The sequence below is a fragment of the Chiroxiphia lanceolata genome, chromosome 4, assembly GCF_009829145.1.
Source record: "Chiroxiphia lanceolata isolate bChiLan1 chromosome 4, bChiLan1.pri, whole genome shotgun sequence".
Classification (NCBI taxonomy): Eukaryota; Metazoa; Chordata; class Aves; order Passeriformes; family Pipridae; genus Chiroxiphia; species Chiroxiphia lanceolata.
In genome coordinates, this window is record NC_045640.1 from 9,808,853 (window position 1) to 9,836,067 (window position 27,215).

At 37.4% G+C, this 27,215-nt stretch overlaps 1 protein-coding gene across 4 annotated transcripts in view; it reads left to right on the plus strand.

The window, feature by feature from the left end:
* The first annotated feature begins 258 nt into the window (after nt 1-258).
* The window catches only part of FAM193A (family with sequence similarity 193 member A), a 45,742-nt gene continuing 18,785 nt past the window's right edge, over nt 259-27,215 (plus strand). The window contains exons 1-13 of one of the 4 annotated variants that reach the window (XM_032686477.1): nt 259-329; nt 3,038-3,283; nt 5,521-5,687; nt 5,958-6,125; nt 8,214-8,448; nt 11,639-11,763; nt 16,028-16,172; nt 20,017-20,094; nt 21,308-21,388; nt 21,674-21,786; nt 21,941-22,183; nt 24,126-24,279; nt 24,380-24,559. In XM_032686477.1, the coding sequence (XP_032542368.1) occupies nt 3,194-3,283; nt 5,521-5,687; nt 5,958-6,125; nt 8,214-8,448; nt 11,639-11,763; nt 16,028-16,172; nt 20,017-20,094; nt 21,308-21,388; nt 21,674-21,786; nt 21,941-22,183; nt 24,126-24,279; nt 24,380-24,559 (1,779 nt within the window). In that variant the 5' untranslated portion in view covers nt 259-329; nt 3,038-3,193. Of the gene's footprint in view, nt 330-3,037; nt 3,284-5,520; nt 5,688-5,957; nt 6,126-8,213; nt 8,449-11,638; nt 11,764-16,027; nt 16,173-20,016; nt 20,095-21,307; nt 21,389-21,673; nt 21,787-21,940; nt 22,184-24,125; nt 24,280-24,379; nt 24,560-27,215 lie in introns of those variants that run through there. The other 3 variants (XM_032686478.1, XM_032686474.1, XM_032686475.1) reach the window with 3 other exon arrangements.

Below are 27,215 nucleotides of genomic sequence, written 5' to 3' on the forward strand. Positions count from 1 at the left end.
ATATCAATTCTTTCACCTCAAAGTTGCTACTGGAAGAGCTACTGTGCAAAAGTTTAAAATCCATAAATTGCAAAATTTACACCTGTAGAACTTCTGTTACAAAAGAAAAGGAGTTTTCCATTTCTGCAATTTTTTAGTCATTGAAGTTTCAAAAGCTGTTTTATCAAACCTTGAATACAGGGGAAGGTTTTGTGTCATTTTTGTAATGGTCTTCTAGCATTAAACTCAGCTATTGTCACCAACCCATTATTGATTTTTTCCAGGTTTCACTGAATGGTACACAGTTTACAGACAGTACTGTTGGATCAGAGTTCACAGGTGTTTCTCAGGTAAGTGCAGGCAAATTTTGTGGGTGTATATGATTGCAGAATTATTTACTAATGGGAAAAGATACCAAACAGTATTAAACATACTAGAGAAAACTCTTCAAAAAGAATTCTGTTTGAGATTGGGACTTTGCCAACTGAAGTTAGTTTCTGATAATTTCAGTAATCAAGCTTTAAAAAGCAGTTACAGCTTTTTTTTTAAAAAAAGTAAAATTTTATTGTTATAATATGCTTGAAATTGCACACGGATGTTCAAAAAAAAATCTGTGTGATTTTATGGTAATAAAGTTATTCTTGGAAATAAATCTAAATGCATAGCAGAGATGCAGTTATTTCTGTTCCAATTTGTCCTACTTCCAGCTTTCATTTATGAATGTTATATCTGAACATGTTTCAGAGAGAAAGTGAGACTGCGTGTTCTTTTGTAGAGATGCATCCCACATTTTTTGAAGCTTGACTAGTGGAAAAATATCTCGCTTTTCTCAAAATGTACACTTTGCTCTGATTGCACTGAAGACACATACAAATGTGTATGTGACCTAATTCCAAGCTCATCTAATCCAGGAAGAGTTTACTGCCCCTGCTCCTGGTGAAATGATCACATGAACAGTCACTGCATTCATTATCTTTTAAATAACTAAGAAACTGCAATTCATAGCTTCATTTTAGTATGAAAGAGCTATAGCAGGTATCTGAGATGCTTATGATCTAGATTTTGTCAAAGTTCCAACTGTCAATTTTGTTAGGAATAAACTGCTTAAATCAAGTTTCATTCATGATGTGCATTGTGCTCTAGGTACCAAGTGCTTTAGTTTAAACTTCATATCTGTCATAAATATGGGCCCAGTGGGGAAATAGGGTTTTCCTGAGTCTGTGAGTTGGTCAGAATGAAGATTGTTGTTCCTTCTGTGTTTGCCATGGCTTTTATAATAATTGTGGTGCAGCTTTAAGCAAATTATACACCATCATCTTAACTTCTAGGAGTCCTTGCAGTATGTCTGGGGTGCATTTGCCATGACCTTAACCTTTGCAAAAGAGTGTCAGGTTGTCTCAGCTTCGGAATGTTCATGTTTTGTCCTCTGCTGTTCCTGCTTGTTGGAAGATGTCCTTGGATGATGTTCATAAGGATTTGCCTGCGATAGCTGTAACCATCATTCCAACAGGGACTTAATTTGGCTTCAAAAAAAATTTAGGAAGGAAACTTTCAGGGTTTTCATGAGCAGCCATGGCCTCCTGCATGCAGGGTTTTTAGGCATTAATAAGATCTGCAGTTGAGTGCAGAGCAGCCAAGAGGAATGCTTAACTTGAGAAATCTGTTCGTGCTTGTAGAGCCATCAAAGGATTTGGTCAGTCCCAGCCTTTCAGGAGGCAGAGTGAATCTTCCCAAATAAGGTGGTTTTCTGCAAACCTGCAATAGATTCCTGGAGAGATTGTGTTCTTTTTCCTGCCCTAGGTGTGAATTCTAGGAGTGGCATCAATAAGTAAAGGGATTAGCTGTTTTTACTGAATCTGTTAAATTTCTCATGAACTTCTGAAAGATAGGAGGATACTTGTGGAGATGAATTCAGTGTGTCTTTTTTTATGTCTAGAATTATTAGTTTTTCTTTCCATATTGCCGAGTCTGTCAGTTTTACAAATGTGAAGAACACAAAAATCAGAGTTTGTAATGCTCTGCCGTTTTTCATTAGATGTCAGCAATAGGGAATTGATTTGTTGGTGTTGTGAAGAAGAGAGGTGGTGATTTAATTCTCTTTTAGCTTGAACTAGTCCTTTGACCTAAAGAACTGTTCACCTGTGCTTGTGCAGTTCAGCCCTACAAGATCTTTAAAGCAATATTTTTGTTAGTATTGAGGTTTGAGCAGTATTGAGAAGGATGTTTGAATTACTTACTTAAATTTTGCTTTATCTTTGAGAAAGAATTTAACAATGTTGAGACTTACACAGATGATGGTAATTAAGGCAGAGCTGGTAGCTGTAATATAATGGGACAAATCTGTGATTCTGCCACTTTTTTATTCCTTTCATCTCAGTTTCACTTATGTCCAGTAAAGTTGGGTTCTCTTTGTCTTGAGCAGCCTAACTTGATTTTCACTGTCAGTCTTGATGAATAATCAGCATTTCATGGCTGAACCATAGAGAGACAGAGAGAGAGTTTAGGTTTTGAACTGTCTCTGTCCCCCTGAGTTACTGAGTCTACTGGATTCAATAGATGATTGTGGATTTTAAGACCCTCCTGATTGGTTTTGTTTAAACCGATTTATACTTTTGTTTTGTAAAAAGCGTAGCTGAAAGTGTCTCTTTTCACATAGTATTAGAAAGCAGGTTACACAGAATTTCAAAGAGCAGTTATTTTTCTTTTATCTGTAATGATGACAACAGTAAAAGGAATTGTACTATCCCTTTTTAATTTCACTTACTAGATTATTGCACCTAGGCTGAATTGTTCTAGAGGGAAAGGCTGTGGTCCATGCTCCCTGAAAACATTTTTTTCTAAATGTGAATATATTCATAGTCTGACTTGTTTACCTCATGGATGTTGAGACTGATGTGTTTGATCTTGGGACACACTAAATATTCACCATTTAATAATGACTAGTAAAATATGTGCATTGTTCTTTGGGGGAAGGGTTGTTTGTTTCAAATCTGAGAATAAGTTTTTCTGGTGTGTATTCTCTCGATAACCAGTTACCTATCAACATATTTGTTTGCAGACACCATTTACCTTTGGCTTGGGCCAAAGGGCACCGTATACAACTGGCGAGCATTGTCTTCTTTGTAGAAGTGAACGAAAAGATACGTCGCTTTCAGAGAGCGGAATAAAAAATTCTAGCAAAACAGCACTTTCCACATCTCCTAAAGCAAACAATATGCTGCATCTTCCACTGTGGGTGTGTCCAGACTGTCGAAGAACAGTTGAAAAGGAGGAGAGGCACGCTACAATAGAGCAATCTCTTGTGGTAAGTTCAAGTGCTTCTGTTTGTTGGACTGAGATGATGTGTTGTTATGGGCTGAATGGCGCTTTGTGCTTTGGAATCACTTAAACTATAAACGCTCAGGAAGCATTCTAGGAGATCTTGAGTTGGTTTTCCTGTGAGGTAAACTGAACCAGCTAGGTGTTTCAGAAATGAGGAGTTCTCAATCTGAGTTTTGGATTTTCGAGTAGAGCAAGGTTTAGATCTGGGGGTTTTGCCTTTTTACTGGGGTTTCTGCCTTTTAATTCACCAGATCTCGAACTTTGTCCTTACTCCCTTTAATTAAATTCATCTTCTTCTACTCCTACAAGTGTGACCTTAGTCATTACACTCTTTTCTATGCTGTCTGCTCATGGTGTGCTTTTCCCTCTGTGTAAGGTAAAGTATCTGAGTTTTCCTTATTCTTTTAGCAGTGTTCTGGAGTCACTATACTTGCACTGACACTTCCCTGTGTCTCTGAGTTTTGCAGTCTTTTCTTTCCTGTATTGTTTTAGTAAGGAAGCACAACTTTGCCTAGTATGCATATAACAATTTTTTATTCTTGGTAGCACTGCAAACACCAATTTAATACATGGTGCTAATATTTCAAGTCGTGAATTCAGCCTCGTGTGAGAACTGTGCTCAGTGTAGCAGAAAGATACTAAAAGTTCATTGACAGTTCCAGCAAAACCTCATTAGAAGTAAACTATGCTATACTGCAGAACCAAATCATCTGGCTGATCTGGGAAACCACACACTTGGGATAATTGGAAGTATTATAGATTCCAGCTGACATCTCCTTGCAGAGAACTAACAGGCTGTGCACATGCCCATAGGCACATAAAGATTTTTATTTCAATAAATCAATGTGAAGAAAGATTACCTTTGTATAGTGTATGTTATTAAGCTCATGTTAAAAGCTTAATATGTTAACTATGTTAACATAGTTTTTTGTGAGGAAAAGTTAAGAGTATGTTTAACAGATATCCTTGCTATTAGAAAGGGTAGTAAAATTAACCAAGAGATTATATCTGAGGAAATTATACTGGTAGTAAGATGGTAAACACATCCTATAGAGTTCAAAGCACAGCAAGACTGAGACACATTATTGTTCAGTTTAGTCAAAATTTTTGACTTATTTAAGCTCTGGTAGTGAATTAGTAAAGGAAATAAGTGTTCTACAAGTGCAGGAAAAGCAGGAGTTGCTTCCTAAACATTTTAAGTTATAGATACTCCCGATGAAATAAAAATCTAAGGTTTTTTGTTTTTTTTTTAATTTCGTGACTGTTTTCTTGTTTAAAGAGGAATTTTTAAAAGCAAACAGCAAAAGTGGTTTCTAAGTATGGAAGCTTGACTTAAAAAAGACCCAAGTGGATTTGGTAACTAGCCAAATTTGAGAAACCAGCTGGGAAAAAAAGCCAAAATTATCTAAAAAAAAATTTGTTAGCAGTCACTGAAGGCCAGACTACAGGTGGTTTGCTATAGATGCTCCTGTGTTCAGGTTGCTGTTGCTCTCCTTACCTTGCTTGGTATCCCAGTCCAGGCTTTGGGGCACAAAAATACCTCTTCAGTCATGCTGCTACTGTGGGAGAGGTCCCTGCCTGGTGCCACAGAAAGCTTGTGGCAGCCTTGGGAGGGTGCAGGAGGGAAGGATGGCATGTGCTGGGGCTGGAGCACAGAGAAGGGAGAGAAACTGGTGACAAAAATACCAGCGGTCTTGGGCGAGAGGTCTTTGTCATCTGCTGGTACTGAGCAGTGCTGGGTGCAGGAGGTCACATCCATTCCCAGTGACAGCAGCTTTCTAACATCCATTACCATGAAATGCTATGTCTGGCTGCTACAAGCAAGGGGGTTTAATGATTTTTGCTAGAAGGGATTGTTAAACTCCAAAAGTCAAACATACTGTTAAATGGAGACTGCGGAGATACTACTGGTTTATGGTTAAGCGTGGATGATGCAAGCCTTCCTTTAGCTTAGTTCGTTGTTTATGCTGAAGTACATAAAGGTGATAATTATAACCAACATACCTTTGGTTATTAGAAATGAAACTCTGTATAGTTGGTTTTCTCAGTCCATCTCTTGCATTTATTAGGCTTTTCGTAGATAAATTCTTTGTGTCTGTTTGAGTGTCCTCCCAAAATACATGCAGCACTAAGAATTACCGCTCTAATATTTGCCCACCTCTTAACATATCAGACCTCACAAACCGAAGGCTACCTGTTTGGTTGTTTTTTTTCCTTCAGAGCCAAGACTTTCTTTTGCACATGCCTCTTGGAAACAGTGGATCACAGCAGGAATCTGTAGGAGGAGGAAGAATAACTGTGGGTGCGCAGACAGTGCCTGCTGCAGATCTTAGCAATTCCTCTCCTTCAGACATAGCATGCAACTGTGAGGCCTGTAATGAGCGCAGGTAAGAACTGAATTCAAGCTCAGCAGCGTGGTGGCTGTGGTCAGACTGTGGGCACTATTGTGGCTTGTTTGTAGGTGTGTGCTTAAACTCCTTTATACGGGTTGTCTGACAGTAACAGTAATTTATGAATGGCAGCATTTATCCAGTTTCTTACCTTATTGTAGGCATTTTCAGATGTATTTTGTTGGGTTTTTTCCCAGAATAATAGGAATCAATACACCTATGTGATGTGTACAAATAGAGGGTAATTATTTTTGTCTTTATTTGCAGAGAAAATTCAGCAGAGCCTGAACGTGAACCTCAGCAGCTTCAAAATTACTGGTCAGAAGTCCGATACATGGTTCGGTGTATATATCGCCAAGCTGGGACCCCTTTGGCAGATGACCAAGACCAGTCGTTGGTACCAGATAAAGAAGGAATGAAGGAGCTGGTGGATAGGTATATATCACTTTGAAGAATATTAATTCTGTTTTGTGCAGGATTTTTCAATGCTACTTTGAATGCACAGGAAGCTGTTAAATCTGTATGCTGTTTGCAATAGGAATATAAATGTCTAATTGTGGAAGGGTCCCAAAATCTTATCCTTCAAAAGACCTTCAGATGATGATTATTTATAAGACGCTGTTAACTTTGAATTGTCCCATGTGAAAATCTTACCTTGTTGAACTAACCTGAGTTATAAAAGTGCTTGCACTTTACTGTAGTTTTAACAGCTGGAAGAGACTTCATAAAAATGGAAAAAAATAATATTCATTGATCATTAGATGAGGTGGATTCTAAGAATTTTTTCCCATTTTAGAAGTCAAAAGTTGTAGCTTTTCTGGGTGTGAAGTTGAAGATGGGCTTAATGAGATCCTCAGTGGTGGCTTTTTGTTTTTGAGAAAAGTGGCAGTCGCTAAAGTGCTCCAGGAGGATTATCTCTGTTTCTAACTCAGTGTGTGGTCAAGAAATAGTTGTTCTACTTGGGTCTGTATGTGCTTAATATACTGAGCTCTGACCAACTGTAGTTCATATGTGGAATTTTTAGTTGAAGCTGAATTCTGGTGAAGTAAAGAAACTTTGGAAAGGTTATAGTAGTCATCTAGCAATGCTCTTTATATGATTGTACACCTGAACCAGCATTAATAGATAATGAAATAATCTTCTTGCACTTTGGTTATATAAAACCTGAGTGTTTGGTTTTGGATATGAGTTCTGAACAAGCAGGGTAATATAGCATGTCTCTGTATTAGTCACTCTTTGTTTATTTAAGTGATCCAAACACACAGCATAGGCTTTGAAATCGAAGGTGTTTAAATGTTGCTTGGTGTGTAGGTAATTAAAATTGAATCACAGCTAAAATGGTGGTTGATTTGATGCATTTTCTCTTTAATGGAAACATTTTGGAAATTGGAACATATACTATGTACCTTTGTTATGTACTCAGGAACTTTGATTGCTCTAGAACTGTTTTTCACTTTGGAGAGAGATTATTCAAAATATAAAGGCAGAAACAGGATCTCAGAGAAGGAATCCCTAAATGTCAGTAGAATTATTTTTCACTCAAGTTCCTTATGGTCTCTGAAGTATGAAATGAAACTGGGATACAGTTTGTGCAGGCACCAGTGTGTCCAGTCTGCGGTGCTAATGTCACACAGAACTTTTTAACAAAGCTAGTCAATGTAGGTGTTGGAAGTTTAAAAAAAAAAAACAAACACAAAACCATTTAGGTAGCACACCAAAGACCATGCTGTGACCAAGTAACTCTGTGTTTAAAAGGCAGAAATTCCTAATTTCATGCTCGACTCTGTTAGATACAGCTGGCAAGAAACAGAGTGTCTGGTCTTCTTAGTTGGAATACATAGTGGTGCCAAGTAATGTCCCTACTGTATATTGGAGTACTTGATGGCAGTATGATAGGACTGTTCTGTGAGTGGTGAGGGAAGAGCATGGACTAGTAGCTGCAAACTTTTATTCATCTAACTCTTAAGAAAGGGATTAGGTAAGTGCTTCTTCTCCACCTCCCTGTGCTGTAAAAACACTGAGGTGAGTGCTTAAACTCCATGCACAGGACTTTAGAGTGAAATTGAATTATTTAAAGTGCTTCAAAGCAGGCATCATGTTTAATTCTCTTCGGTAGAGACAAATGTGTCACGTATAAGAACAGGGAGAAGTTGTGAAGAAGCTTGTCTGAAGAGTCTGGGTGCCTGTAGGGTTGTATGCAAATTGAGTTCAGATTTTTGAGCTCACAAGTTGAAGTGAAACAGTAAGGTCCTAAACCGATCTGTTCCTCAGATGTGTAGGCATCCTAGTCCTAGAGCTACACTAGAGCTCAGTTTCCACAGTGTAGAAGTAGGGGACTGGAGTGTGTTCTCTGGGATTTAAGGTAGTTCTCTAAACCCTAGCCATTGAGGTTATGTTTGATGATGATAATGGTCGCTGGTAAAAGTTTCTAGGAAAATGAAAACTGTTGATTATATTCTCTCTTTTGTGTGGTTTTTTTTGTTTGTTTGTTTCTTTTTTGTCACAAATATTCTAAAAATACAGGCTTTGTGAAAGAGATCCATACCAGCTTTACCAACGGTTGGAACAGCAAGCTAGAGAATATGTGCTTGAAATGAAGGTTCGTCTGCTCAGACACTTGTCACTGGGATCTAAAGTTGCATCAACATTAGTGACAGAAGGGCCACCCCAGGCACAACAGTTCATCTCACTCCTACTTGAAGAATACAGTGCACTCTGTCAGGCAGCGTGTACAATCAGCGCCTTCCTAGTTACTCTGGTAAGACTGAAGAAACAGCCTGTGTGCTTCCGGGGTAATACTGCCAGAGTTGTTCTGGGCTCTTTCAGGAGTCTTCTGTGGTTATAAAATGTCAGGTTCCTTTTGTGTGCATCCTTGGAGACAGGGAGATTCTGAAAATGCAAATTTAGGTATTCGGAAGTGCAGAGTAGGCACCTCTTGCAGTGACTTAATGAAATCGGTTTTTGTAAAGAAAGAGGTGGGATGCTGTGTGTAGCACTTATTCTGAACCAAGTAATTAAGCAGATTTACAAAATATTAGTTAATGCCTCTGAAAATGTGGGAAACACTTCTCTGTTAATCCTAAATGGTCTGTTGACAGCCATGTTTAAACAACACAAACTTTTATGAGTAACACTAACTTAAATTGTCTCGGTGTTCAGTTTTTCTTTTCACTTATAATCAAGGATGGCTACTTGAAAAGATTTTCTCTTGCCTTGTAACTAATCTGCTATTATTTCCAAAGTTCTTTCTTAAATGCTTGTTTTATCAACTGACAGTGATATTAGACTTGGGATTATATTGTCAGCTATAAAATAACCAATAGCCTTAAAAATTTCTTCTTGTGTAGTTGTCCATCATGAGTGAGTAGTATTACAGTAAACAAATTCCATAATTCTATTTGTTTAAGGCCTGAGAAGGTTATTAATCCTGTTTTGTTAATAATCCTCTCTTGCACATCCTTTGTAAATGTTCTTATCCTGTACCATCCTTTTCTTGTACAAACTCGGTGCAAATAGGAAAAAAAAGGTGGATAAACTGGTGAATTTGGCTTTTATTGCCAATTAGCTGAAAGTGACTGTCTAACTTTATAAAGAGAGATAAAAATAGATTGTGGTGGCCACAGGTGAGGATATAAAATGGAGGGGAAGCAGACTGTCATTGCTGAGGTTGGGCTGTTACCCAAAATTGAGTTGTCAAAGCAGGAAGATATTTCTATTTAGAAACTTGAGCGTATCTGATGCTCTTTTTCTGCTCTCAATGCTGTGTATTTGCTATTGTCTGTATTATCTTCCCCGGCTTTATCACTAAGATACAGATTTGAGGTCACTGCCATCTCCTGTTTATTGTCTGCTTTTAGTAGTCATTAAGTTTCTAATAAGGTGCTTGAGAGAAGATTGCTCCTCAGGTTCATTTGCATTCCAACTTGTTCAACTGAAAAGTGAATGGTTTACAGTACAGATGTTAGCTTTCTCAAAGTGGATCTGCCAATAACTATCCCATTAGTGCCAGCTAATCAGAAAATAACCATTTCATACTTTTTCCCTGGCAGTTATTGTGAACTAGTAGTCATGAAAACTTGGTAGGTGTGAGAGATTGAGATAACAGCCATGAAAAGAAAGATGATGCTTGAACTATCTAATCTGCACCTTTTCTGATAAAATTCGAAGTAAAATAAAATTCCTATTTTAAAAGCAAAGCATAGGAAAACACAAAATATGCCAGATTTTTCTTATCCTTTTCATTCTGCAGCCCAGTAAGTACTAAAAACTTCTTTCTACTAAGCTGTGACAGTCAGAAACTGAACTGTGAGAATGTAGGATACTGTCTTGTCATATATTTATTAGATTTGTTAAATAACCTCTTTATTAAATGGAGTGGTATGTCCCAGCTTTCAGTACAGGTAGTAGGGTCACAAGCTGTTTCAGTGTGCGTGGATGTTTCCTCTCAAGATACCAGTGCACTATGGAAGAAGGAATCTTTTGGGCTGAAATACATAAAAGGCAGCCAAGATCTCTAAACTTAGTGCAGCCTTCCTTTTAAAGATAAAAGCTTTGCACGTAGTGTACTGTACAAAGGCATATAATGCCTTGAACCTCCACCTGTGAGGAACTAACTTCTCAATGAAATTATGAACAGTTGTCCTTCCTTTCAAAGGAATCCATCTGAGTTCAAGAGCAGGAACTAAAGCCTTGTGCCCCACCAGGGAATGACAGAATATACTGACAGCAAGTACTGTGGTCAGTACTGAAGAGCCCTCAAGTACAGGGTATAGCAGACTAAAGAGGAAAACTTCCTGGTATTTCTTTGTGTAAACTGATAGACAAGATTTTTTAGATAAATGTTGATGGTTTTGTTCACAGCATAATATGGAAATTCCCTAAGAAATCAACCTGTTGCAGTGACTCTTGGGAAATTATTAGCAATTTATAGACATTTTGAATATTTTGAAGACATAATAGTAAAGAGGTACAGGTGTCTTATGCTACTCAAAAACAACACTATCCATCCTTCTTAAATAATAATAATAAAACTTAAAGATTAATTCTCTTTTTGAATACCAGTAGTCTCGTCTTTAGGTCTGATATAAAAACATTTGGGTTTGGTTTATTTTTTTTAACCCACTATGCTTAACAAAACTTAAAAGTTCCAGAGTATTCTGGTGTTTCTGGGTACTAGAGGTTATATTTCACAGGGCTCACTTGCTTATCTGAGAACCAGAACAGTTGAATTTAATTCTGCTGTGTGGGTGAGTCCTGGTATAGAAAATCTGTGTACTGCTGGTTATATGTGGGAAAACTTGCTGACTTGAAAAATATATTATACCTGTCTTGGATTCTTGTGTTTTTATGATAAGAGTTTTAAGTTTTAGGCCTTGAAGTTACATACAATTATGTGTTAAATAACCTCCAATACAAAAACATTATTCTTACTAGGGAAGTAAGCTGTTGATCTCTTGTCTGTTTAGAAAACTTAGTTTTTTAAGCTGCACTTGGGAGAACTGTTTACTTGTTTTTATGTCAGTTTTGAATAAAGATTATAGGTTGTCATTGTATATGTGTCTTACTAGATAAGTTCAAAGAACTGAAAAATAATCAGAGATAGACAATTTTTTGACAAGAAAACCTGAGAATTACGGGTTCAGATCATAAAATACATCTTTCAGTGCAGAAATGAATGGAAGCTTTGAACAATATAGCCTGATTTTTGTGGGTTTTTTTTCTTCCTGATTCATTACAATTTAGAAAAACAAAGAATTAAGCTATGTTATTTAAGTAATTAAAAATGGCTTAAATTCTGAGTTTCTGGATATTAAAACTGCATTATTAACTGAGCTGGTTAATCCTGCCAGTAGGTTGGAAAGAAGACTTTTTAAAAAGATTCTTGCCTTGGACAGAATTCTTTATTTTTTTCCTAACCGAGCTTATTTCTGGTTGTTTTATCGTTATAGGAAAATGAACATTTGAAGAAATTTCAGGTGACATGGGAATTGCACAACAAGCATCTGTTTGAAAATCTGGTATTTTCTGAGCCACTCTTGCAGAATAGCTTGCCAACGTTGGTGTCACAGCTAAGGTAGAGTTTAACTTTTGTTTTGTAATTTAAAGGAGAAATGAAAACACATGTTTGCAACCACAACTTTTAAAAAAAAATTCTGCTGCTACAATTGAATAGGTAAAAAAATCCTTGTGGATCTGTCTTGAAAATAGTGTTGTTGATTGAGCAGGCTGCTGTCATAACTTGCTTGACAGAAGAATTACAACCCTAATCTGCTTATTTGTAGGTTACCCTGTAAAATGACAGCATCCCATGAAAATGCTGATGGTATGACTGAATAATACTGTTTTCACTTATCATCAGGCATTGCTGCTGTCTGTACAGCTCTACAGGAAAACTAAAACCTCATTGCCTTCTGCTTCCCATAGTGCACAAATAATTTAGTTTTAAGCAGTTTTAAGCAGTCTTTTCATTGGAGAAAGCAATATGTTTGTAGATCTCAGGACTTCACCACTCCTGAGGCTTTAAATTGTATATTTTCCTGGTAGGATTTCTCTGCTTGTAATTTGTGTACTGGCAAAGTGTTTGGGTTTCCTGAGAAAGAGGTATTAATTAATAGAAATTTTATTCTTTATCCTAAGTCTGAACATTTTTGCAGTACAGTCATGGATAGTTCATGCTGATCTCTCAGTCTTGTTTCTGATGAAGATGCATTTATGCTCTATGTACATGTGTTTAAAGGTATTGTCTTGGGTAATTTTCCGTGGTATAAGAGCAGTTTGATTAAGTCTGTCACGAGAGATGTTGCTCACAGTGAATAAGGAAAATTTCTGATGAGTTCTTCTTTTGCTGATAGGTAATAGAAAGGAAAACAAGAAAAGGCAAGAAAGCTTAATTGTTGCTGAGCTCAGCCAGATGTCTAAGGTCCCTCATAAGTTATTCGGTTCATTTACATGAGACTGGATTGGCACTAAAAGCTTTCCCTCTCCAGACAGCTAATTGTGTTGCTGTGTTCAACATCATGTTGTTCAGTTGCACTTTTTTTCAGTGATCTGTATCTTCTTTTGTGGCCATCCTACAGTCATGGCCATGCTTTCTGACAAGGCTTCTCTCCATCTCTTTACTCCAGCAATCCTGGCTATATCAAGACTCTTTATATTGCCTTCATCTGAAGAGCTGAGAATGGTCTCAGTGAAGTTTATGGTCTTAACAAAAGCATTGGATTTGTTTTCATTTACCTGTTGTGCTACTGCAAATAAACTCTGAGCAACAGAGGTTGTTTCTCTGTTGTCACTGTAGTGACAGCTCCATTCAGAGCTTACATATGATGAAGTCAGAATCTCTTCCTGTAGGAATTTCTTTTCCAGTGCATTTGTGCATTATGTGAAACACCCTTAAACTTACAGTTTTGCCTAGATTGGTTCACATGAGCATTTTTGAAAGGAGAGGTTCAGCACAAACTTCCTGTTCCATGGTTTCTAGGTTTATATAGTGTATGTCTTGTTTTTCTTTGATTGTGTCTTTTTTCATAGACTCCCAGGATTTTACTTCTGAGTTCTCTGGATCTTGAAGTGAGAGAATTGGGTATCCTTCCCTGAGAAATCTTTCTGGAGGGTAATCTGCCTTCCATTGGAAATTGGTGGAGAAATGTTCCATCACAGAGGCCTCACATGGAGAAGCAGGGATCAGGCTAGTCCTCTAATCATTTGGTCAACAGAGAATCATCTGTGTGCAGTAGAGAAGGTGTTGCCAGTTTCTTTACAAAAGAACATTGGCCTCATTGCTTTCTCTTCCCGAAGAACAGAAATGTGAAATGGCATTTTGGCATCTCAGCTTCACTTAGATTTTGGGTGTTAGCCATTTCTTTCATCCCTTACACAAAAAATTCAGTGATTTAAGTATCTCTAGCTTTATCAAAATATGTAGTTGGTGTGCTATGGTTAGTTCCAAGGGTGTTTATCAGATGTCAGACTAGAAAAGATGTTCACATAGGGAGGTTCAGACAACAGTCTTGTGGGGATGGAGGTTATAAACTGATATGAGATCAGCTGTGCCAGTGTTTTACATCTGAAACTGGTCATCTGCTCAGAGTAAACTACCAGGGTCTTAATGTGTTAGATCTTGTTTGGCTACCCAGTCAACATCCGTGGCTGGTTTAGGAGGCACACTCAGCTGCACAGTGTGCAGACCAGCTGTAAGAGCTGTCCATAGCTTAACAAGAGTTGATTAATCAGCAGGGCTTCTAGGTCAGACACAGCATTTCATAAGGCTGTATTTTCATAATCAGTATTTAAGGAAATCCAGTCCTTTCAAAGATAAGTTTCTAGTACTTTTGATGGTGGTGTCAATACGAAGAGTTTCTTAGAGGTTAAATATCTTGCTTGGTCAAGATGCTTTTGATTCCATGCAACCGCTGACGTGCCTCTTACATCCAACAGACTGTTTTATTGGGGTTTGGTAATGAAGCAACTGAGACCTGGAGCTTCTCTGCCTGCTTTGCTTTCCCAGTGTGGGATGGGACAGTATTCAGGATGTTTGCACAGCTTCAGTTAAATGCTGTTGTCCAGAAAATCATGTGTTCCTAATCAAAATATGTAGGTGTACAGTAAGACCTGTGTCAACAGGTACCACTTGTAAGATTCAGTTACTTTAAACTGAGCAACTCCTGTTAAGTTTTATGTATGTGTTATTCTTTTTATCACTTTTTTTTACTGCAGTCCAGAAATACATTCCACCTCTGTGTACAGAATGGAAATATTACCTAGATGGTTGCTTTATACTTGCCTTGGGAGGGGAGACTGTATTTACTAATAGCCTGTTAACCTTTACTCAGAATCACAATAAAAAATGACAGTGTAAATGCTGTTCTTTTGCATTCTAACTTAATACGTTCTTTTGCTTCTAACTTAAGAGCATATTTAAAAAAATAATTTGTGCACAAGTGTTTGAAAGAATAGTGCTACACAGCAACAGTTACAAGAACAAATTCTTGATTTCTGTGCAGTAGGGGTCCTATTTTCACATAATTGCATGATATCAGAAAGACTTCAGAAAAGCAGTAAATTGTGATCTAGTAACGTGAATTGACAGTGTTTGCACTGACAGTAAGGGAGAGTCACTGTATACCTTGAAACTTCTTTCTACTCTTCCAGTTGTAGACTTCCCAAGTTTTATTGTGCAGAATTGCTTATGCACCTTTCTTAAGTGGTTGCATTGCAGGTTCTGGAAAGAACAACAAAATGAAACAAATTTGAATTTATTGGTGAAGTCACACTAACAGCTGTAACTTGGTGCTTACTGAGTTGTCTGTATGATTAGCTCTTCATTATACTTAATGGTCAAGTTAAAATTAAGGGATTAGTTCTTTACCAGGTGACAAAGAAGACTGTGTGGTTCTTAGGTTGGGTTAACATCCTGCTGCAGTGAAAATCTGTAACAAACTTCCCTCAAATGCTGGAACTGGGCTTAAATATCACATTTTGAGATGCTTCAATTTTGGTTTTTTGGTACTGACATTGACTTGCCATGCAACCTCTGTGCCTAATTAACTACTGCCCACTTTCTCCTTAATTACTTTGAGTAGTAGAAATGTTATAAAACTTCAGTCTATTTGTGTCATTTGTCTAGTCATTATTCAGTGTGCTTTAAATACATGTAGAATTTTGTCTTTTATTATTTCTAAAGTCAGCATATCGGGAGTTTGCATAGTTACTCAAGAAGCATTTTGATGATGCTGTGCAAAGATGTAGAAAAGGATGTAAGTCTTTCTTCTATTTCTGAGACTCCTCACAGAGACAGTCATCAGTGAATGGCATAATCATGTTTTTAATTCAGTGCTGCTCAAGTGATAGTGAATAACTGCTTATATCTCACTTCCCTCCTTCTGCAGCACATTTCCCACCTGGAACTCCAACTCGTCTAGTAATCTTTTTAGCATTGGTCATGAGAGTTCTGCTTAACAAGCTTCTGGCTTTATTTTTATTATGTAGCTCTTCACTAAGTAGTCAACATGTATATTTAGCCCATAGAATTTCGAAGGATAAATATATCAAGCAACAAAATTTGCATGAATATGGCTCAGTATTTGTCATCTGGTTGCTCACGGAAAAGAGGCTCTAGCAATGTGGCACTTCCCACATTCTTGCTATTGGAATAAGCAGTTCTGGGATATTTTTTGAAAAACTACTAAAAATAGTACTCAGCTTTGGGATACTAGCAGCTCCGTGGGCCTGGGTGTGTCAATAACTGCACTGTAACACCACTTTTTTTGGCTGGCAGAACTTAAAAGCGTGATTCTTCGGTGAAGTGTCTCTTCTGTAACAAGTGCTGTTTGGACTTTTAGGCTTGGAACAACACACGATTCCTGTAGTGAAGATATGTATAGTACCTTGCTACAAAGGTATCATCAGCTGGAACAGGAAATGGGCCAAGTTGCTGAAGCATGGCTTGAATGCCAGAAAAGAATAGATGATTATGTTGATGAGCAGGTAAGAGTCACGCAGTCTCGAGACTGATTATGTAGGGAGCAGCCCATTCAGGGCTGTGCCTTCAGTGAGGAATAATTTCTTTGATATTTTTATCCAGAGCTTTGAAGCAACAGAATCTAACTTTTTTAATTTATGTCATTCATTCCCAATAGAAAAGAACGCTAACATTCCAATACTTAATGCTGATTGTACAATAACTTCCTTAAATTGTTGAAGCAGATTGTATTTTCGTTGTTTGGAGCTGGTTTTTGAACATTTTTTTAATTAGTTTAGCCAGTAAATTAGCCATAGGGAGAAAAAAACCAACTTATCCCACAGAACCCCCTAAGCTTCCAAAATAATAACTGCATTAAATGAAGCCAGAGGAAGATATTGCTTTTAAAGACTGTTGCATGTTGCATAGTGTGATGATGATCGTTGTACTGTTCTCAAAAAAGGAACTCCAATTTGTCTCCATACACAAATATTTGAGACCTCTGAAGTTGTCTTTTTATAAAGTATATAATCTGATAGCTGGTTCTTCTGAATTTGTGCTACATTACAGAAAATAATCATGTTGTGCTGACTCCTACATTTTTTCAGAAAAATAGCTGTTTATTTTGGAAGTGTTTGTTCATATTCTTCAAAGAAAATTTCTCATGCTTTTTGTTTCATGCTTAAAGAACCTGATTTTCCTAAAACACCTCAGGATAAGGCTTTGAATTTAGTTCAGTCTTAAGTGGTGTGGAAGAAAGAATGTCTTGGAAATATCTGAAGATACAGAATTTTATAGAACTTTTCTTCTGTTTTGAAGTTTTATGAGCACTAGGAATATGGACATCCAGTTTGAGATTCAGTAATGTTATGTTACTTCTTATAGGTAACAAGCATATTTTAGTCTTATTGTACATTATAAATGTCCTTCAGAAGCTGTTCCCTGTGCTGAAGATTTAAGTGAACTTATACCATTAATACCAGTACCTTCAAGATGGAGACAAGACATAACTAATTTTATTTTTAGAGATTGTTCTATATTTGGGGACTGCATCTGTGAGCTATCAGTTACAAAGTTTTGTCTTGGCCTGGCAGATTTTGTGCACCTAAAGATTTGATTGCAGCTCAGTAAAATTTGATCATCTCACATTTTTCACTACTAGAAGTGATTTTCCCCATAGTCTCAGGGTGTCATGGCTGTCTGATGCCTCTCTAGTAAGAAAAGAAACCCAGTTCATTTTGCATTATTCACTTATTTTTTTTTTAAAAAGTGGCGTTTCTGTAGAGTCACTTTCATATCAGGCTTCTGACTGGTGTTTCTGCATCATGCCAAAATAAAGTTCTTAACTGATTTTTTCTGTATTTCTTCATATCAAGTGACCATGCAACTGCCACAAGTGCTGTCTTATATAATTTTTTAATTTGCTCAGTGAAACCTGTATCCTGGTGCAAACAGACACCATTCTCCAATAGGGAAAACTATGGCTTATTTCCTAATGACCAAAAATACCTGCAAGTGCAGGTAGGTAGAGGAAATAATTAAAAAACTTAAACCAGCAAATTTTAAAGAAGATATTGGTATTTATATCGGTATTTATATATAGAAAAAAGCATTTTCAGAATCATACCTTAAAGCCTGTGTTGATGATAACTTGTGGTTTTACTCTCTTGATCAAAAATACATCATGCAATATGACCATCATACCTGAATTTGCAGTGATATTTTTGTCAACAGGGTAGAAATCAGAAAGCCCTGCTGGTATAGAAACTGTGGATCTTAATAATGAATGTGCATTCACTGTTTGCTTGCCTCTTGACTTAACAAACTTGTGAGGTTTTATTGCTAGTATTTGAAAGGTTAGAGGGGAAAGAAAATATAAGAATGGTTCTCATTTATCTGTTGTGGAACTACACCCAAAACTGTAGACAAGGCATCAGCAGAGATAAGTAGTGGACTCTCCTGCTGTATGTTATGTTACTTGTTCATGGGAAACAAAGTTAATAGTTTTTGCAAGTGATTAAAATACTAGTTTAACACAGTGTATGACAGCTGTGTCACACACAGACGTGTAACTTAATACACTGCTGTACCACGTGTGTACACTGTAATACAATTTAGAATAAGGATTCTTTCATATCAGTGCCTGTGTTCATCACTTGTTACATCTGCGGAAGATCTTTGGAGTATCTGGCATTTGAATTTATCTTCCACTCCCTAGAAGAGTTCTTGGGCATGATGCATGTGGTTTGTATTGCAGCTGCCCTGCTCTGCTGAAATAAATATTCATTGGGGAAAAGAAAGAGGGGAGAGAAGTGATTTTCTATTATTTATGGAATCAATAACTTAAGATACTTGCATCTGTGGAATATTGGAAAGGCTGCTAAGTCAGAAGTAGGAAATCTTGCATGTCAGCCCCTGTTCCTGTTAACAGCAGAGTGCCAACACTTGTACCATGCTGTTTGCTTTGACAGCTTCTTGGCAGGCTTGAGTAGGCAGCTCCCAGTTAATGCACTGGCTGTTTTAAACGTCGTTCTCTGGCATTAAAAGTCTTCTCTTATAATGTATATTGAATGTAGGTAGCTGTCTTTGGTGAGGATTCAGCTAGGTGGCAGGGCAACTAAACCAGTGAGTTTAAATATAGCTCAGGGATTCTCGGAAGCTGGTATTGCACCCAGGATGAAATTTCTGATGTTGCTGGCCGCAGGCTCTGCAGTACCTCTTTTTTTTAAACGCACATGGACACGATAAACTCACTTTTTGGTGTTAACGTAACCTCGCTGGAGCAAGGGAAATCAAAATCTATAGTAGTAGTTAGAATATGATGCTGATCCTTTCAGAAATTAATTAGGCAAAATTTTACCACTTAATGCTGTTCCAGATCCCCAGCTTAAAATTTCATTTTCCTAAGTTAAATAATGATAATAGCAATAATATACTTAGCTTAGTTGTTAGACTTTAAATTTTTGATCAAGTATGAATTCCTGGAGGCATGCTTTTGAAGAAAAAAAAGATTTCTAATGGTATAACTAATGGCTCACTAACCTATTTTTATGAAGCAATTTACTATATTCTATAAGGTAGTAGATTTATTTTTTTTTAATTAGGTAAATGAAAAAAAGAAGAACTGTAAAAGATAACCTTAGGTAGTTGTTTCCTCCCTGATGAAGTAGTGCTGTTAAAATGTTGTAAGGTACAACAGGAGGAGCTCTGTTCCTGCATTTTACTGTGTTAAAATTCATGAAAGTTTTTGCTTCCTGTCAGAGACAATTTCTTTGCTAAACTGGAAAAATATCATTTGTGTACAAAAAGTTAAGGGCTCTATATGCATTTATGGTGATATGATTCAAGAGACAAGTAATTGTAAATATTTTTCCAGCCTTAGCTAAATCAAGGAACATGAAAAACTTTGAGGAATAAATGGGCCAAATAGTATTAGTCTAGTTGATTCTTTTGACTCTTGGGGTGATTAGTTCCACATGTGGTACATCAGGCTTTGCACTTGAGCCTGCGTTGAGGCCTTGCCATAAGTCCTTTATCTCTAGATTTTAGTGGTTTTTAATGGATCTGAGATGCTGAGTATTTAATGCCAGTCACATTTTATTGAAAATGGTATGCACGTATTTAATGAAAAGAAATATTAACATAAGGAGTAACAGTGGGAAAGTCTGAAAAGTAGTGTTAATGAATATGAACTCTTACGTTTAAGTAAATCTAATCAAATTATTAGCAAATAAAGTACACTTAATATTGACTAAGTAAGTACTTGCAAAATAGTATAGATAAGCTAGGTTTAATGAAACTTAGATCAATTGACAATAATTTAGGTTTTCTATTGTTAAGTCAATGAGTTTTCCTTAAATTCTGTTTTAGATGGCAATGAAAACAAAACAACGCATGCTAAAGGAAGACTGGGAATTTTTTAAGCAGAGGCGTTTTATTGAAGAGCAGGTAGGATTTTTTTTTTTTTGTTATACCATTCTAAGTTATAATAATGCTACACATATATTTGTAAGATGCAAACAATGAGTGTAGTATATTGTACCAGTTCTGTGCAATCTAATTCTGCAACTATGCCAGGCATGAAATTTGATCAGCTAAAATACAGAAAAGTAAGATCCAAGAAGAGTAAGTAAAAGTATGTAATCTCACTTACTACAAGATAAAAAGATGAACCCGTAGTTTTAGGATTAAATACCAGGTCTTTAAAATCTTTGTACAAAAGAAGGGGAATTTTTGCTGCCTTAGAGTGGAATCCAAAACAGCCAATACATTGAGTGTGGAGCTGTCTTGATTTGCATGATAGGGAATAGTGTGTTCAGGAGTTTGACAAATTCCTATGTGTGTGCAGGACTGTGAGCTACAGTAGCAGGGCAGGTGATTCCATCCCTCGGGGCTTTGGGGATGGCTCCTGCATCTGTTGTGTGGGGGAAAAGGCTGAGCAGAACTATATTTCTTTTTTTAAGCTGTAACCAGACAGGGGCCAATAGAAGTTGCTCACTTATTATAAAACTACTGTTTAGGACTCAGTACTCTCTTCTCCAGCCTGGAAGTGCTCAAGTGTGCATCATGCTTTCCATAAGAGTACAGTGGGCTTTGGGTAGAGTCGACTCTGGATGGAGAACCTCTCCATTCCTGTACCAGTATGCAGCAAGAAACACTAGTCCTGAGCCACAGAGAGTATGGCAGTACATTTTAATAAACTTAAGCTTAAATTGGCAATGTCTCAAAGCAGTCATCAGTAAGTACTTTTTCCTGAAAGGAACATAAACCTATGTTAACAGTGTTTTTAGAACATCTGGTATACAGGTCTTCTCAGAGGACTTGAGGAAAGAATCCTCTTTTTTCTTGATCCTAATTGGCCTTAAGTGAGCTCTAAGACCATGGCTGCTTAGGTAAGGATCAGATCTGGGCATCCATAGAGGTGGGAGCTTAGACACATCCTTGTTTAACCTAAGGTTTGTAGATATCTAATGAAATTAGGTGCTTTCGGGATTAGACCTCTACCAGGTGGAGGTTATTTGGATTTTATTTTTTCACTAGTGCAGTCAGGTCCTGTCTTGGGCAGCTACTTTGTTTCTTGACTCTGTCCCATTGTGGCTACAAAATTAGTGCTAATTCTTCTTTGCCAGCTAAGGGTGAGTTTGCTTTCTCCGTTTGTCAGCAGTGTCCTTTTGTGCATACCATGAAACAAGACAAGAACTGCTCAAGTTCAGAATGCGTCAGCAGAAATACCGTGCAAGATGTATGTACAAATGAGTCAAGGAGATGGACTTTGCTATTTCATAGTAGAAACATACTTTATTTAAAGAGTTTCAGTGCCAAATGTTTGTTGTTTGTAACTTTGAACTTTTTCCTTTTTCACTCATGATCAAAATGCCACCTTCATGAAATTATTCTGAATTATTCTGCTTTTAAAGTATTTTGCCCAAAGAACCCCTTTTGATTATGTAACTTGTCATTATGTGCCATTGAATTTTTAATGGAAAGACTTGCACTACTAAAACACTGCCTTTACCATTTACTTCAGCTTAATAACAAGAAAGCACTAGCTGGGGAGAACAACTTCACAGACACAATGAGACACATGCTGTCATCACGTTTGAGCATGCCTGACTGTCCCAACTGTAATTATAGAAGAAGGTGAGCTGATGTTTTTAGTTTGGAATCATAATAAAGCATAACTTTCTCGTTCAAGGAAAAAAGAAATGCATTACTGGAACAAAGAATGTGGTTACTTTAAATCTTTGCTACTTAAACAAGGTCATAGAAACATGTAATCTTAATTCTTGAACAGATGTACTTGTGATGACTGCAGCCTTTCACACATTTTAACGTGTGGCATCATGGATTCTCCTATAACGGATGATATCCACATTAACCAGTTACCACTACAAATTGATTCTGCTCCGGATTATCTGTCTGAGATCCGCCCACCCAGTATGTCTTCAGCAAGTTCAGGATCAGGTTCCAGCTCGCCTATCACAATTCAGCAACATCCCAGACTGATCCTCGCAGATAATGGTTCTGCACCAACTTTGTAAGTTCTTTTTTCTGTTCTCAGTTTTTGTAGTGAATTGGACTTGAGCAGGCAAGTGGCATTGGCAGGCTGTTGTTATGTAATGTTAGTTTTCCTCTGAAAATTATTTAATAACAGCACTGTATTCAGCCAACCACAACTCCGGTGCTATATGTGCGCTAACATATATATATAAAAAAATCCTGTGAAGTTCTTAAAAATTTCTGAAGATATTGACTTAACAATATTGCTAGAAGTGTGTGTAGTGTGTACTTTCCTGGTTTGCAATTACAAGGACATCAGATACATATCTAATTTAGAGGATCATTTTAAAATGTCACATTTTCCTGGACTGAGCAAAGGAACTGGTGTTCTTTTCTTTGAGGGACTGTCATTTCATATGAGTCAGCTTACTTCCAAGAAAACCTTTTTTAGAAGGCTTTTAGGATTGTTGAAGTTGTGTTAACCCGAGTCATTAAAAATTGTCTCCATCAGAACTATCTGCCACCCCCTTTCTTATACTCTGATCACAATGACCATCAGATTTGAGGATTAGTCTAATGTAAACTCCCACCCCTTCGTAATTCTGAAGGGTTAGAGTTGCTTGGTGGGCTGGCTTTTGTATTGGGTATGTGTACAGCTAACCAGGAGTCTCCTCTGTCATGTGATATTCTAAAAGAATACTTTTAAAAAAACCACCCAGCTTTGGGACTGGTGGGAACACTGATGAAATACTTGCTGTAGGTACAGTCAAGGAAATTTGCATTAGTGTTCCATGTTACTATGGTGTGATGAACGAGGAGAGTGCCGATGTGTGAGGTGTTTCTGATGACTGTCACTCACTAAGTTCCATTTCCTCTAAACGTTTATCTACCAGCATCAATGATTTAATCTTCCGTAACAGGACTTTAGTTTCTGATCCCATTCAGGGAACACTTGAAAACAGATTTTGTGGTGGTATGTTTAGCTGTGTATTCTTAAGTGTGTGCTTTGCCATTTCCATAAACTCTCACTAGTTTTGATGCTGAAATGTCAAAAACTGTTCAATTTGTCTCTTCAGAAGCTAGTTCAGTTGAATCCAAGTATTATTTACTGTCAGAAGCCTATTTTTAGGGAAGTACCACTGCTCCCTGGGGAGGTGCTGTCTTGTGTCTCGTACTATCTGCTGTGTTTTATTTCTTCATTGCACGTTTGAAATATGCCTGATGGTGCTGTCATGTAATTAGATCTTGGCACAGTATTTTAAGGAATGCAACAAGATAAAGTGTACAATTTAAGAGCTCTTCTAAGAGCTCTGGATTGTTGTAGGAACACAAACTAGCGAATCTTTGCAACATATCCCTGGAGTGAGTAATTAAACCTGCAGGTTCTTTTACTAGCTATGTGTATGGCAAAAAATTCCATGAAGTATTTTAGAGCAGATTCTGAAAAGCAGATGTGGGGTTGTCTACCAACTAGTTGCTGCTGAGAAATTTAAGAGTTACTGTGATGTGTTCAGTGTTCCCTACTTACTGGTTTGACATTTAATATGTGGAAAAACTTGAATTTTATATTGTATTTTTTTCCACATCACAATTTCTGTAAATGAAATCATTGGCATGAGGCTCTTTTCATCAAATTAAAGGTCATCCGTATCCTGTGATTATTAATTCCATAGATTCTTGCTCAGAAAGCAGTGGCGGGAAAAGGTTTTATTAAAAACCAGCAGAGAATCACATTTTTGATCAAGTCTGTCGTTCAGACACGCGACTGCTACATTCAGTAGGATTTGTGTGGCAGTTTGCTTGATTTTACTTGCTTGACAGTGTAGGTTCAGTTGAACAACTTGAGAGACCATCCTTTGATTCCTAATCAGAACATTTATACAAGGGATACTTTCAACTTCATTTTGGTGTTGTAGCTGCTTTCACTATAACTGAGGTTACTGAGCACTGTGATTTATTGAAGCCTCTTTTCCCCTCAGTGGTAGTGATGATGAAGATGTTGCACCATTATCAGCAAAATTTGCTGATATCTACCCGCTGAATAACTACGATGATGCAGAGGTTGTAGCCAACATGAATGGAATTCACAGTGAGCTGAACGGCGGAGGTGAAAACATGGCATTGAAAGATGAGGTACAGCATTTCCAGCGTCCTGTCTTTTTCTGGCAGTTGGATGTGCTCACTGGGGAAGGGCCTGTCCTTCACTCCCGTGTTAATGACTTGATGTTTTCAGTCTCCTCAGGTGAGCAGTACGAGCAGCAGTTCTTCAGAAGCAGATGATGAAGAAGCAGATGGGGAGAGCAGTGGTGAACCACCAGGGACTCAAAAGGAGGAAATATCTCTAGGAAAAAGGGCTTTAAGGAAAGATGAAACAAAAATGGATAGTCCACCACCTTCTTACCCTAGTCAGCAGGTATAGTCATCTAAAAGCAACCCTTGTAGTAATTTAATTTCTGAAATGTGGCTGCTTGAATGAGAAGACATGTATCATCAATTATTTCCTTAACTTTTAAAATATTAAGTTATCAGTGGGTAAGTATGACATGTAAAATATTTTTCGACTAATGGTTATATTGTCATGGCAAATATCTTCCTGTAGTCAAAACCTGAAAAATATTAAGTCATATTGAAGGTGGCTTCAGTTAAAAGGGTAAAATACTTATTCCTGCCTGTATGAATGAGAGACATAAACTAAGGAGCATTTCTGTTTGGAAGTTTGACCTTTGTCTTTGCTAAATATTAATGTTATGTTTTTTGAAATTAATTGGGGGATGTTACAAGTACTTAGTTAACACTAAGTATTTTTTAATATTATATTTGAGGATTAACCTTCCCCATTGAAAAACCCTGGGTATTTAAATCCATTGCATGACTTATGTCATGGGTCTTGGTGTGTGTGATTTTGTTTGTTTTTAATGGTTTAAGACTATTAAGCTCTTGACTGTAAGGTCACCAGACCACCGAGAGAACCATGCCTAGAATATCTGCTCAGCCAGGAGTGGTGTTCAGTTTAACAGCTGAGCGCCAAGGCAAAGTATCTGATGGATTTGCTTTTGTAGTTGTGTGGCTTTTAATCTGAGTTACCCCACAGCTATGACACAGACTCACTGCTTTGAGGGAGAACATTACTTTTATTTCTTACTGTACAAAAGAATCCACATTGGTGCACCTTTGATAGCTCAGACAACAGTCATCTCCCAGTCGGTGTTCTCCTGTGGTTAGGATGTTTGTAAGACCTTCCACTGAAAGTATTTTCTCATGTGTTAAGAGTAAACTGATTTTCTTTCAGCAAGTATGTAGAGGTTTTTTTCTGTGTATGGTTGACCAGTGCCATACTTACATGGGGTGAGACCTCTGTCAAACTAGTTTGAAACCAGTGAAGAGGTTCTGCATTTGTTGTGGAAAATCAAATGAGATTATGTAAGTCTACTTGCCTTAGGGAAGCAAACTAAAATGCAAAATAAAAAGATGGATTTAGCCTTTCACTTTTTTGTTTTCTTTATGGAAAAGGGATTTTCTCAGAATTTTTCTGGGGAACTCTGTGAGTTTCTTTTTTTAGTCTGGTCTTCTAATCAGAGCTGAGTGAGTACAGTGTTGTATTTAAGTGATTAATTTCACTGGTACATGTCATGTGCATTTGGCATTGTCTCTTGGGATTGCTCATTTATTCAGTAGCTCTGTCTCTCTTTGGATTCCTTTTCAGTATGCAAAGGTTTGTCAGTATTGGGTTTTGAGTCTCATCATTCTGTTTGACTTCTTTTTTCCATTTTTAATTTTTAGTAGATTAGTGTTGGTTTCTCAGTAATACTGTTTCTTTTTGAGAGAGTTGGGTTTTTTTCTTCTTTATACACCAGATTAATTTAATCATTGTATTTGGTTTATAGAATCTTTGGTTCTTAAAATATACCTCATCTTAAAGGCTGTAGTGCTTTTAGGTGGTAATGAAGAATTCCTTGCTTCTAAGAGGAAGACATATTTAAGAAGAATATCACCTGTCAATTCTTTTTTAGAAATATAATTAGCTAACATTACATTTTTGGAAAAATGTGTACTTCCATATTGCTGGGAAAAAGAGCAGTTGGGAAGTGGTCCTGCTGTTGCTTCTGATAAAATTATCTTTCAGTGAAATATCAGGTGACAGCGGCAGCAAAAAGTACTGAGCTGAGAGAGGTAAATGGAGCTACTCTTTCCTGGGCTGCTTTTTTTCTGAAGTCTTGAGTCCTTTTGAGACAACAGAGGCTGATAATACCTTGAGATGGGTAAAAGTTTCTAAGAAGGTGTGGTTGGTGGGATTATGACATTTTTCATGAGAAATGTCAACTTCACACGATCACAGAACGGTTGAGTTTGGAAGGGACTTCGGAGCTAATCTAGACCAGTCTTTCTGCTCAAAGCAAGATCATCTAGAGAAGGTTGATCAGCACTGTGTCCAGTTGTGTTTTGAGTATCATCAAAGATGAAGGCTCCAGAACTGCTATGGGTAAATATGTTCCAGTGTTCAACCATCTCACACATCAGTGGTTTGGGTGGAATTTCCTGTATTTCGCTCTCTGCCCATTTCCTCTTGTCCTTTCATGGGATACCACTGAGAGGAGTCAGGTGCCGTTCTCTCTACTTGTCTCTTCCTCACCCAGTCAGTGAACACACATGGATAAGATCCCCAAGTCTTCTTTGTTGAGGCTGAACAATCCTAGTGATCTCTTTCTCTCCTTGTGTGACAGATGCTTCAAGGCCTAAATCATCTTTGTGGTCCTTCACTGGCCTCACTGCAGTGTGTCCATGTCTCTCTCATACTAGGGAGCCTAGAACTGAGCCTGGCACCAGTCTCACCAGTGCTAACCAGAGTGGAAAGATTGCTTCCCTTGACAGATTCTGGCCATGCTCTGTCTAATGCAGCTTAGGACTACTTCCAACTTTATCAGCAAATCAACCTTTATCACTACTTCCTACATGTACTTTTTTCCATATGCTTGGAAAATTGTGGAAAATATTAATCCAATTCAACTTTTTCTCTGTATACTGGGGTAATTAATTTCCTAGTAATGATCAAACACTGTCAAGGCTTGTAT